The 13552-nt window shown below is 33.0% G+C and overlaps 1 protein-coding gene across 1 annotated transcript; it reads left to right on the top strand.

The window, feature by feature from the left end:
- The first annotated feature begins 2036 nt into the window (after nt 1–2036).
- LOC145667783 (cytochrome P450 9e2-like) lies at nt 2037–11489 on the top strand. The gene is made up of 4 exons (XM_081735221.1): nt 2037–2868; nt 4299–4520; nt 6949–7200; nt 11117–11489. The coding sequence occupies exons 1-4, from the start codon at nt 2037–2039 to the stop codon at nt 11317–11319; spliced, it is 1509 nt and encodes a 502-aa protein (XP_081591347.1). The 3' UTR covers nt 11320–11489.
- The last annotated feature ends 2063 nt before the right edge of the window (nt 11490–13552 follow it).

Raw genomic sequence — 13552 nt, 5'->3', positions numbered from 1 at the left:
TTTTATCCGTGTTAAATTACGGTCTTAAATAGATACGATAATAACCAAATGATTTTTACATACACAATTCAGAAGGGAACATGGTGGCTCAGTAGTAGAACTCTCATCTCTGATGGGAGGGTCCCTGCTGAGGGTCTAATCCTCACGTGAGTTTGTATCGAATAGTATCGTATTTGTGGATTTTCTCAGGGTTCTTTCGTTTCCTCTAACATTCTCATGAACCAATTATTTCATAATTCAATTACACTAATTTACTCGTCCTCTTACCTTAGAGGGTACTGGCATAGGACTTACAAGAACTAGAAATTTCATTTTGTTTATAGTCTCGATAAAGAAAATTAAAGAAATAGGTTAAGTAATGGTGTCAACCTATCTCGACTCAATTGTTCTTCACTTCTTGAATAACTCGAATCCTTTGTTGAATAAAGTATGAAAAGTTATGTGTCTTATAATAATATCTATACGTCACACTCTACCTATTTCTCCGTAAACCAATGGTCTTTAATCTCAAAGATGTTTCTACATATGCCTTGAAACGAGTAACGCGGTGCTAATAGACATCTCAGTAAGGATAATGTATTATATTTAGCAGCGCTTGAAATAATTTAGAATTTATCAACAATAGAATTTGTCGACCATGCTATAGATGATCATTGACACGTTAGGAATGCAGACGAGACGAGACAAAAATTAAAGCTTTCTCGTCTAGCACCAAATTTCTAGAAAAAATTAAAATAATACAAGTTAAAATACGTAACTTTTGGAGATTTGCAACGTGTGATTAACGTGCAGTAAATGCCATTGATGACAGAAGAAATGGACATTCGAACAAAACGGATGATGAACTGGAAGCTGAGTAGCCAATGTGATTATTGGAGTTCTATAGTTGTGACGATAGAGATACACAAATATACTCGCAAAACACTGCAAACGCAGGCTCACAAAAGGAATACAAAAGTACGTGAAAGCTTATTATTTATCTAACTCCGTCGTTGTTTGGACCTCAGTTGACTGACCTGACTAGTTCTAGTGTTGTCCTTGGCCGACTTCAACGTCGCTGTTATGAGGCGAGGAGTCAAAATCACTACTACGGTTTGTAGCTGTACGGCACTATTTGTACACACAACACTTCCTTATTCTTTAAAGAATGATGAGGTAGTTGAAATGAAGGCAACACTATTGTTTATGGAAGGAGAGATGGTATCATTCATATGAAATGAAGCAAAGGTAGATTAGTGTGACTTTGCCATTTGTAGGGACATGATATACCGTATGTATGTTCAATATTTGGTAATTCACCTTCGTTTCAACATATGAGGTATGTACGGAAGGTTTTGGGTTCGAATTATAATGCAGTGGTTCTTCAGATCGTCTTATCCGCGATTCTTTATATATCGAAGGTTTGAGAGTACGAAAAGTATCGAGATTGCCAATTTCAAGTGGGATATGATTAATATTACGTGTGGTGTATATTGGGAAATTATCCTGAGTAGCAATATTCCCTAAAGAATGCGACTGAGGCTTGACCCCAATGCAGTTGTCAGATGCACAAAGCGTCCTGCAAAATCAACTCCCAGAGCTTATGACGTTCCTCACCGCTTTATCTGACCTCCAAGAGATCTGGGTTAAAGGACCAATTTATCGATTCGGATAATTATCTGATATATAATCATCAGAATCGCTAAGTAATATATAATCATATTCAGATCAGAGCTCTTGCCATTTAAGAAATAAAGAATCCTTTTCTTCTAATTTTACAATATTTACACCATTTGTAAAAGCTCAAAATTAATTGCATAGAGATACAAACTTCCATGTTGTTTTATCCTTAAAATTCAATTTTATAAAATTATTTATTGTTATCGTACTTTAATTTTTCTTCTTTTTTTCTAACGATCTTAATGAATTATTATATTTTCTTACAGATACTATTTTCAACAGAAATTAAGATGTTTCAAGCAGTTGGGATAATTGCTGTGATCTTCCTCCTGTACAAATGGTTAACAAAACACCATAAATATTTCAAGAAACGAGGAATGCCATATATCGAACCAATTCCATTGTTTGGAAATGCAGTAAGACTATTAACTTTACGTACCAGTCCAGGTGAATATATGGCTGATATGTATGCAAAATTCCGTGACAAAGCGTTCGCTGGAATGTTCCTTGGACTTAACCCTACAATACTGATATGTGACCCGGATTTGGTTAAAGACACTTTGGAAAGGGATTATGAATACTTTCCAGATAGAGCAATGCGACCAGATGATCCTGTTTCAAAAAATTTATTATTCTTCTCAATTGGTGATAAATATAAAGAATTGGCTAAAAGACTTAAACCAATATCGGCTTTGAGTAAGATTAAAAGTGTTTTCACGTTAATCAATCAGTGTGCACTTGAGTTGTCAAACTCTTTAAATGAATATTCACAAAAGGAATTACCAGCCGATATTTTTGAAATAATAAACAGGTTTATTTTAGAAATGACATTCCTAGTTGGTGGTGGAATGAAAGCGAATGGTGATTTTGAGAGATTTCTGAAACATGCTAGAAGAGCTCAGGAATCATCTGTTCGTCGAATAATTGGATTTTACATCGCAGCAGAATGGCCTTCCTTATTTCGCTATCTTCCATTTTCATTCACAGAAAATGATTTGGTTAATTTTGTTAGAGAAACTGTATCAGATTTCCATTACGAGAGAAAAAGAAACAATATTGTGAGATATGATTTCTTTGACTTGGTCATTAATGGACTTGGAAAAGAAGGTATGCAATCTCCCGACATCACACGATCTAATGGGCTGGAGACCAATCACACAGCAAATGCATTGCAAGAAACGATCACTACTCCTAATATGAAGGACAAAGGTAAGCTAACTCTCATATTCGACATATCTATTTTAATTAATTAACTACATGTCTTGTAATTACGTCTTGTAATTAATTACATGTTGTTATAAAGCTGCACGTCATCAGCCTCATCTCAGTATACAAGACGTAATCCCTCTGCAGCTACAATCTACAGGTGAATCGAGGGACGTATTAATTGGATGGAAATAAACAATTTTGACATTAAAGAATCTTTCACATCATCACTGATAAAACACACAATCTTACAAAATTCACTTCTAAAGATGCATCACTTTACAACACTAGAATTGGATTTATAACAAGAACTGACTTAATACAGGAAAATACAATTGAACTTTCCCTGGGTTCTTTTTGAGTTCTCCTCTGTCGTTGCACATTCTCATTCCACTGATTTATTCATAGTGATTCACTTTCTTTAATCAACTGCCTCCTTTACATTAAAGACGAAGTCATGGGACGATAATAGAATATTTCTTTTTCACAAAACACACTAATAACGAGAAACAACGAAACGACAATAAGCCATGCAATCCGGTATTACAATATAAAACAAAAATTACAATTTGTGTAGCTTTAGTTAACATCAGAAAAAATATTAATTTTAAATCAATGTACATTTTCTGAACACTTTCTAAGTTTGAAGGAATATGTTTCTCGCTAAAACGTCTGCACGGTGGATCCTCTCTGTAATGCTTCCATGAAATAAACGTCCAGCTTTGCAAATTTTCAGAAATGCATCGTTTTTGCATTACTTATTTCAATTGTAACAAAGAAACATGGACATCCACCTTAAATTACATAGTTTACTAACGTTGTTAGGAATTTATTGAACAAACTACAACATTTGTTTGTTGTTTTTTTTTATATTATAGAAGCATTTGAACAGATGCAGTATGTTCAACTGCGATTTAATTTAGTTTCTTTAAGAGCTTTAGTATTTTGTTACATGACAAATATCTAAGAATATGTAAATATGAAGTAATTGTCTAAGGTTTTACAAAACAGTACATAACATTCTTGTTTCATTATTCGATGGTCCCGTATTTGGTTTAGTCGTCTGTAGCCCTGACATTTTTAAGAGTTTTCGTTTTAGTCCTAGTTTATGAATTAAGAGAGTTTTGTTACATAATCCTACATGATATCCACACAATTTTCATTCTAACTTCCTTCAGAATATGAACTAACCTTTGTGTCCAGAATTATCAAAAATAAACGGATAACTTCATAACGAGTTTTAGAAGCTTTAAAAACCTATTTCCACATTTTATATGATAACGGTTTAAAATATCGAATAATCATGAGAATAAGCTGTATATCTGTAAGTCAATCATGCTAAAATTATATGAATAATGTATACATATTTCCTTTTAAGTCTAGAAGTTATTAGTAGATCATGTATTAAACTACTGGCGTTATTCTTATTCCAGAATCGGTTGACGATGATGATGTATCATTGACTGTTTCCTTCATCCTTGGAAGTTTCGAAACTAGTGCAAGAACTATGACGTTTTTATGTATGGAATTAGCTAGAAATCCAGAAATTCAACGAAAACTTCATGAAGAAATAGATGCATTTATACTGGAACATGAAGGAGTTCTCAACTATGAAAATGTCAATGAATTGAAATATCTAGATATGGTACTATCAGGTAAGATATTCTTATTGTTACGTACGTATATATATTAAATGATTTTTGGTGGATACATATGATAATCTATATTGCATGAAGCAAAATCACATTACATCTTCCATATTAGCGTAGTCTGAAGTGCACTTGCCATGGCCTGGCTTTCCCCAGCAAAAATTATTCATAGGAAAGTCAAGGACAAATCACTTGTATTATCACTACTGACAGATGAATTGCTGATGAGTAGAAACATCCATGTGCCTAGATTCTTAACTTACCTATTGATATGGCAATTTTTACTTTCAGTACCCCATAATTATAATCTTTCACCTCAGGATTTAGTTCTTTCTTAAACAATGTCAGTTTCAGGGATGCCCATACATTGTTCGAAAACCATTATATCAAAAAATGATTTTTTTGAAACGAAATACGAATAATTTTCGAGAAGCGAAAACCGAGAAATGATTAATGAAAACTTTTCTAAAGGGGGGATATTTTTAAAAAATGGAAAACTATAAACATAAACCTTTCGAGAAAATAGGGAACTAAATTTGAGAAAAACCAGAAATGCTTGTGAATGTTAGAAATACTTGTCTTTAAAAAAAACAGTAACTTGCATATATATCAATCTTACGTTATGTAAGGTATAATTACAATCGTTAAACGATAGTATAGTTATGGTTAATACTATATTTTTGTAATGATGTAGAATGAAAGATTCTGGTAAATATTCATTCGTAATAAAATTAAACAATATTCCTCATTCGGTCACTAAAATGACTTCCAACTTACGACGGTACGATATCCGTTTTATCAGGATTATCTCGACTTAATTCTTTACACTGAGATGAAACATTAAGAAATTTCCTCTCTTCTCAAATCTGTCAGCTTAAAGTCTAATTTGTAGGCGGACGGTATTTACTTTGATAAATTTACAGCCACATTTAAACTGAATTCACCAGTGAATGGACTTCAAGATGACTACAAAGACATATGATGCCGATTTATATTGCATCCTATACGTTTGTATTAATGCTGCATTTCTTTCTGGTTTAATGGCTAGCGTGTGCTTCTTTGGTACATGAGGATCAAAGTCAACTCCCGGGATATGAGTAAGAATAACGTATTTCACTGATAAACAACGGAATAATAAATATAGATAAAACGTTCTGTGCTCTCTAACGCAATATCTAAAATAGATAATAGAATCGTAGGTATATTTTACATGAATTAAAACCTTTCTTAAAGATTCTTTTTCTATATCTCTCGTGAAACCCTCAGAATTCAACACAAAATTGTGTATTCCATAGGAACAACATCAGCCTGTCGTCACACACACATATACAAATATATACATAACAATGTGCTCTCAATATTATTACTACATGTCCAATGGATCATAGTACCACTGAACTATAGCATAATGTCCATATTGTCCAAGGGACATAATTATATTTTACATAAATTAAGAAAAACAAAACTTTCAGAAACTCTTTTTATGTCTCTCGTGACCTCCTTCAGCATACTATATGAAATGGTGTACTTTTCAGAAAAGACATTAGTCCATGAAATATATAAGAAGCAATGTGAACTCTCTAACGCTTCATGCCCAATATACTATAGCGCACATTCTTATCCTTCTTCAAATTACGAACCATTCTTTAATTCCGTTTCGACAGCAACCTCCAAAAGTAATTTTGGTTTAAATAAGATGTTTGGTTATTACTTCTTAACGCTTAAATCTGACATAGACATACAGCTTTGCAAAGAATAACAAACAATTACAAATGCAATTAATTCCTTTCCAATTGTCGATGAATCCAATAGTTACACCACAGCTATTGCGAATGAGATTTTATCGATGTAATTTCTCCGGCACAGCTGAGAAAATAAACAGCTTTCTCGCTTACCATAGCTGCTGCAATCACATATTGTTGAAGTACTGAAATCAAACCAAGCTCAGACTTCGCACTTGTATTCAATTTGAATTGCATTTCAATAAGCAGTTCTTTCTTAATTTTAATTTCCTTTGTTGTATACTCACTATTTTAGTAGTTTCGCTTTTTTTCAATCTAATTATTTTTTTAAAGGATTCTTTATTTGTTTAGTATTCCTTGCTGAATAGCACACGGGCTAGCCGCGGGGGCGAGGCTTTAGTCAAATTTTAGAGTTTCGTTAGAACGGTAACTGTAGTAATTCGCTTATTTGTTGGAATATATCACTGAAATAATGCGACATGTACTTACAAATCGTTATGAATAAGTTATGATAATTATTGCAAAATGTGTCACATATCGAATCTACTTAAAGAAACACCGTTAAGTTTCCAGGTCTTGGAAATCAGTTTGTTTATGTACCAAACCCACATCAAATGTTGCATTAATGTAATATTTCCTGTTTAAAATGTGTTTGTACAATTGCATTCAAACAAAAATTATATTTCTTTCAGAGACCCTAAGAATGTACCCAGCTATAGGATTAACAAATCGTGAATGTGTCAAAGACTACAGGATGCGTGGAACAGACTTCGTTATTAGAAAAGGAACACATATATATGTTCCTATCAGAGGATTCCATTATGATCCTGCATACTTCCCAAACCCAGAGAAATTTGATCCAGAAAGGTTCACTGAAGAAAATAAGCAAACGAGGCCTTCACGTGCGTTTCTTCCATTTGGTGCTGGTCCTCGAATATGTCCAGGTAAGTCTTACAGATGTAGTTAAATTAAAATACCAATCTTATTTCTCATGCATAATCTAACAAATAAACACCCATAGGGTATATAATTGTCACGCAAATCCGATGCAAATATACATCTGACTTAGCATGAAACAATAAATGAAAAGAGCCAAAATTTAAGCTGCTTTGGGCCATAGTGAGCAAAGTTAACTTACCAACTATACGGAGATCAAGAATATAATAGACCATGAACAGAGTTGTCATTTTGGAATGCAGTATTGCCAACTCAATAGAAACTAAATATGTGAGAAATGATACAAGAAAATAACATTGCACACCAGGAAAATGCATAACTAACACAAAATACAGTAGTGTAGGAATTGACACACAGTTGTTTCCTGTACTACAAAAAAATTTAAGTCTTTTGATACAGCTGTGGTTTCCATACTTGCCTTTTTCTAGCCATTAGTTCAGTTAGTCTCACTTTAAATAGTCATAACGCAATGTTTCTAGCATTCATCCTAATTCACATCTTGTTTTTCCTTGATACTATTCCTTAGCATCTCATTATTTAATGCTAGGTTGCGTACCAATGTACACTATAAGTGTCTGAAGACAACTATAATTGTAACTGGGAAATGCTTAGATAGCTTATTTTCTTAAGATTACTCATTTTCTGCACATGTAGTTCTCAAATACTGTAAAAAATTGATTTTTAGTGTATTTTACATATGATTCTTCAAAGTTAGTGTGTTCAAATGATGGAAAGTGTAGTGTTTCCTTATATGTTAACTGGTGGGGTTCAACAAAGTTATTAATTTAGCAGATAACTTGTTGCATAGATATTCTGTTTTCGTAGTCATAGTGAATAGTAAGATGTTTAAAACAAGTTGTTTAAGTGTCTAAATAAGTAAATGATATTATTTTAGAATCTAATTGAAGGGCAAAGCTATATTGTTCAATAGGCTATATTGTCAGAAATCAAGTTGCATAATGGTGAAGAAGATATAGAAGATATTTAATAGTAGTTCACCAGGGATAATTTGATAAGAAATTATATTAGTTTTCCAATTCCTTGCTATCTTCGTATAGACTTAGCAGTTAATCTATAGGATACTTAAAAGATATAAGTTGTCAGTGTCCTCTGATATATTTTTGAATTAAATCTCTGCCAAACCTCAACGTGTATCTGGTTTTGCCAGAATAATTTTCCTCTTTTGTATACACGATAACATCATACTTTATATTTTTATGTTAACTTAAGAGTGACGTCAAAGAGTATATTCTGATTTGGAAGGAGTATAAAATACCCATTGATTAAGATTAGAATCCACACTATATTCTTTATCCAATTAGTTCTTATTTTCACACAAAAATTACATAACTGAATTGTCAATGTAGTTCGCATTTGATAATTAAGTAGAATTCATTGTTCGATTTGGCTGGTACCAAATGAAATTACAGTAAGAGTCATTTTAGAGGACCATTATATCCTTTTCACATACATTTTCAAGTAGACCTCAATGAGTTATTTGGCTCTCTATTGAGAGAAGACCTAGTCTGAACTGCGCATTCTTAATTCCAGGTATTCTAGTGCAATAAGTTTCATTCTAGTCACTGAATTGCAGTTTAACGATGTTGAATCCAATTATTGTTGAGGTGAAATGACTAGGATCATATCCGAGTAAAGAATTCAAAGTATCTCATTTCTGAAACTACCGTCGATAACCTACTCATATCACAATTAGCTTATATCAACTACTGATAGTAAATACTCAAAATATATAGTAGTGACATAACCTATTTTACAAAAGGTGAACGAAACTGGTCATGGTAGTTCCAAATTTCTAGTCTAGTTGTGGTAGCACACGTTTGATAACGCCCAATTAAACTCCATAAATAATTAATCAGAGATCCATGTTTATATTTATCATACTTGTCATCATATAATCGTTTTAATTTTCAACGTTCTTTCTGCATTGAGCAAAACTGTTGTGTGAAGCATTAGGCATAGTCACAGGGATCATTTACTCTGTGTTGAGCCGAAAGAAACATATTTTTGAAATTTCAAATGACATTTGAAATAAAAAATATCCATTATATATCCAATATCCATCTCTGTTATATAGAAATAATCTAGGTTTTGTTAGAGATCTCTTAAGTAGTTCTTAGGCAACTCGTTCCTAGTATTATCAGAGAAATGTGAAAAAGCACTAGCTTTCAGTCTAGGATCTTTCTCAACCAATCTATTGTTCGTATTTGTTCAATCATTGTTAGAAAGCATAATGTCATACGGAACTTAATATCTATGATTATTTTTGCTAATGTACTCTGCCATTGACATCCTAAAACTAAGGTCTGATATTTTGTCAGGAGCAAAGCGTGAGAACTGATAAGGAAATGTAGACCTGTCCATGACTAAGATTATTATTATAGCGGCCGTTTTGGCTACTAAACATTTCAGCTGCAGGCTACTAACTAGGGAATTTCCCTAACTTCATTCTCTGCATCCAAATTACCTACAGTATGCCCTTCTAAAAACAAACAGGTCTTGGACATTATTTGAACAAACAAACTATTCTTTTACAAATAATGTGCCTCTATTATATGATTCTCAAATAATATGAGTCTCAAATTAATTGGCTACTAGTTCCTTCTATTTCTGATTAGAATCTAGTACATTATTAACAGTTCTTCTTTAGGTTGGTTTAATTCGGTAGTTAACACTTTTACCTGACAACTATTTTTTAAACATTAGATTCACATTTTTCGGTTAGAGAGCTATTTGATATTTATTCGGCATTAATATTGTCTAATTGTACATCTATTTGAGGTAGCAGTGCCTTCGTATCTTTTTTCTATTTATTCTACTCGTTAAACTAAATCTGAATATACATTATCAATTATAAAAGAACCCCGCTCAGAGCTTATAAATATCCGGTTTCTGTTAAATTGGCTGGTATTATAGTATGTTGTGTATTTTGGTTTCCTGATGAAAAGTCTCAACCCTGATGAAAACCCCATGCTTTTTAGATATCCGCTGATTATTATCTGTCACTTAAAGGCATACGCTCCCTTGTAAACTGAAAATAATAATTAGATCGACAATTTATCTATGCAATATGAACGACTTTCACTGGAGTATATTAAGGTTTTGGGGGTCACTGATTCCGAATTCGAGGTCGATTAACCTAAATCACGTCAGATGCAAGGTTATTTCAAAATCAAATCGAGAGGGAACGTTGCAAAAATCTGGAGAAAAAGCCCATAAATGTTTTTGAGACCCCTAATCCGATTATGCCATTTTCTTAACCCAACAAGGTCATTTCAAGGTCATTGCTGGTAATAGTTCAAAGGGTATCCCTCCAGATCTGCAAAATTCTCCCACAGCGCGCCAAATCTATGTTCATATCCAATTAGATTTACTGCTATTCTCGCAGTGCTAATTTCCCCCTGAACTAAAAGTCTCCACCTCTACTCCCAGAAAAGATATTCTTAAAGAATCACTGTGTTAACTTGTTGAATGAACTCTAGCAAGTGTATAACCATCTCGAATATCATTGTTTTTACTAGTAGTCTTTAAGGGATTAAGCTTACAGAAAAGTCTATCGTCTAGGTCTTTGTGTAAAAAGCAGGTGTAGGCACTTTGGTTAACTCTCTGAACTAGACAGGCATCCCAGAGATCATTAGAAGTTGATAAAAGATAACAAGAGGAAATGAAAGAGAATACATACTGAATGGTGTTCACGTAAATTCTAATTAGTCCTGACAAAATAGAAGTTACATTCATGCTGACCCAAGAGCACAAAGCTATTGACAAAAGATAAGTATCTGATCATATGTGCTATTTAAGGCAATTATGCAATACCAACACCTATATTTAATACGTTTTTCTGGATTAAACTAATTTCTATTTGTTTCTTTATTCTTATTTCAGGTATTAAATTTGCCAATGTAGTGATAAAGGTTAATATGATTCACATTCTGAGTCGACATGAGATTCGTACGTGCAAAGAAACACCTTCAGAAATTCGTTTAGACCCAAAAGTGTTTTTAACGACGCCAAGGGACAAACTCTTTTTGAAATTCTGTGAAAGGAAAAACGCTCCGACTCTAAAAATAGTGACCAGTGTGAATTAAAAATAAATGCTAGTCTTGCAGCACCGGTGAGAATGAGGACATTGTGTGTGTATATTGAAATATTTAAGTTGTTCATTTGTGCTGATTGTACAAAATAACCAATTTATGGGCTTAATCGCTATATCTACTTGGTTTTTTTTTTTCAATTGAAGATAAAACCAAGTTATACAAGTGACTGACTGAACTGATTTTATTGTAATTTAAGTGTAAAAATAAAATATACTACATTGAAATATTCACTATGTATGTTTTACTGCTTATTAGTTGGTTTTTGGAGAGAGAAGTTGTTATAAAGATTTCCAGTGTTTTAGTCTCAGGTCTTTCTGAAGAGAGGAATACACAAAGACGTTTTTGAAGACTCGAGCGTGCGCAGCAAATACAAAATACTTAAAGAATTTGCTGGTTTCCAACAATCTGCAAGATGGTCCTTTTTCAGAGAGGACATTTTTTAGACATCTCAAGAGTAAATGTCGATGTTGATGCTTTCTTGTTAATAGTATTCTATTGACATATAACCAGGATCTACTTAAGCTTTATGATAAGTTTTGCATACCAGCGTTATATTAAGTTTTGCATTGGGGCGGCGGCAAACGTACCCCATCAAGATGAATAAACATTCACGTTTGTCATCAGAATATTGTAATACAGTTAATTAAAATTATAGAGGAAGTTCCGGGAATAAATGCTCAATACAATAAAAAAAACATTCATCTGCATCTTTCATTGGAAATACCTAATTGCAGAGATATTTTCTATTTCATGATCTTAGTGGAATTGGTCGTAGAATGGCTACCCTGAATTATACTTAGATGTTTTCGACAAAGTTGTCGATAAACTTTTCTTTATGGTGATGCTCTAAGTACGTATGAGAACTTTGTCGGTTGTTTTATTCAGTGTAGCTTACTCAGTTTCGTAATAATGCGTTTCCGAACAAAGTCAAATAAAACTTTTTCTTGTATTGAGATCTTGGACACGTATGAAAAGTTTGTCGGTGTTTTCCCCGCACAACTTGTAGTTCAAGCGAAGGATTTTATCTTCAACATTTGAAGCAGATTTGTGTCCCCATGATCAAAAGTGTATTCACATCTTCTTCCAGAGTATGTAACCACAATTTACGTCTAGGAAGGTCATGTTGCATAGGAATCTGTGATATATATATACATATATATATATATTCTTTATCTTGACTAGAATATTAAGGACAAATTCATATAGTTAGGGCTCAGATTCACAGCATTAGTGCAATATCATCTCTGAAAAAGAGTCAAATTTCGAATTTCTCAATTTCATTTCTGATACGTTAAGGTAGGCACCACGATATGAATCACTGACCAGATACATATTTTTATTTTTCAATTTCCTTTAGTAATTGGAGATTTTCATCATTTTATCGTTTACCAATTTCATTGTGCTTTAAGAAATAAGACTTTGTTTTAAAAAGTTTCGTGAACATAGTTTTTTTTTTTACTTAAAGGGAGCAGTTAATTTATTTGATTAGAATTGAGGGGTTTAACCCGAAGCATTAGAATTGTTGAAATTCTAATAAGGCATATACACTATATTTAATCAAAGTCGTATTCATTTGCGAAAGCTGTCTAAATTACGGGAAGGGAGTTAAATTTATTCCCTTATTCTGGGCTGATTCTAAGCTCAAGCACCGAAAACACAAGAAAAACATATCACATATTCCACCCACACCAACTATTCTTTTACGAAAACTATCGTGGAAGATGTCCCTTAATCAGTAAGATAAATTATCCCCTTATTCTTTAATGATCTTAACTTTAACCGCTGCGATCATTAGAAAGCTTCAAACGAAATATACGCAACATTATTAAAATAAAGTATTTTTCAAACATTTTCTTCGTCACGTTTTCCTTAATTGTGGGATTCACCTTTACATTCTTAACAGACTTAACTCCATGCAGATTGGTGATTGGAAAACTTAATACAAATTAGAACAGGAATCGAACTCACCACCTCACGATTTGAAGTCCGCTTACCAATGAGCTAACATGGCCACTCCGGCTGAGTTGCTTCTAAGGAAATATAACTGAATTTCCAAGACAATGACATTCTTATCTGTTGCAAATGTTGTTACTTTCTTTCTCCTTTGTCTTTTTTCCTTTACATTGGATGCGGGGAACTATGTTCTCTGTATTTACGTTCATTGGAAAGGTCCCTTTACATATCTAAATGTTCTTTGACATATGGATACCTAAATGACAAAACA

This window comes from Thermobia domestica, chromosome 13, assembly GCF_964235325.1.
Source record: "Thermobia domestica chromosome 13, izTheDome1.hap1.1, whole genome shotgun sequence".
In the NCBI taxonomy this organism is placed as follows: domain Eukaryota; kingdom Metazoa; phylum Arthropoda; class Insecta; order Zygentoma; family Lepismatidae; genus Thermobia; species Thermobia domestica.
This window is presented reverse-complemented; position numbering and strand designations above follow the sequence as displayed.

Coding starts and splice junctions, on each gene's coding strand:
- LOC145667783 (XM_081735221.1), top strand. CDS start 2,037: ATGCCATATATCGAACCAATTCCATTGTTTGGAAATGCAGTAAGACTA. Junction 4,521..6,948: donor TCTAGATATGGTACTATCAG/GTAAGATATTCT, acceptor TATTTCTTTCAG/AGACCCTAAGAATGTACCCA. Junction 7,201..11,116: donor TGGTCCTCGAATATGTCCAG/GTAAGTCTTACA, acceptor TTCTTATTTCAG/GTATTAAATTTGCCAATGTA.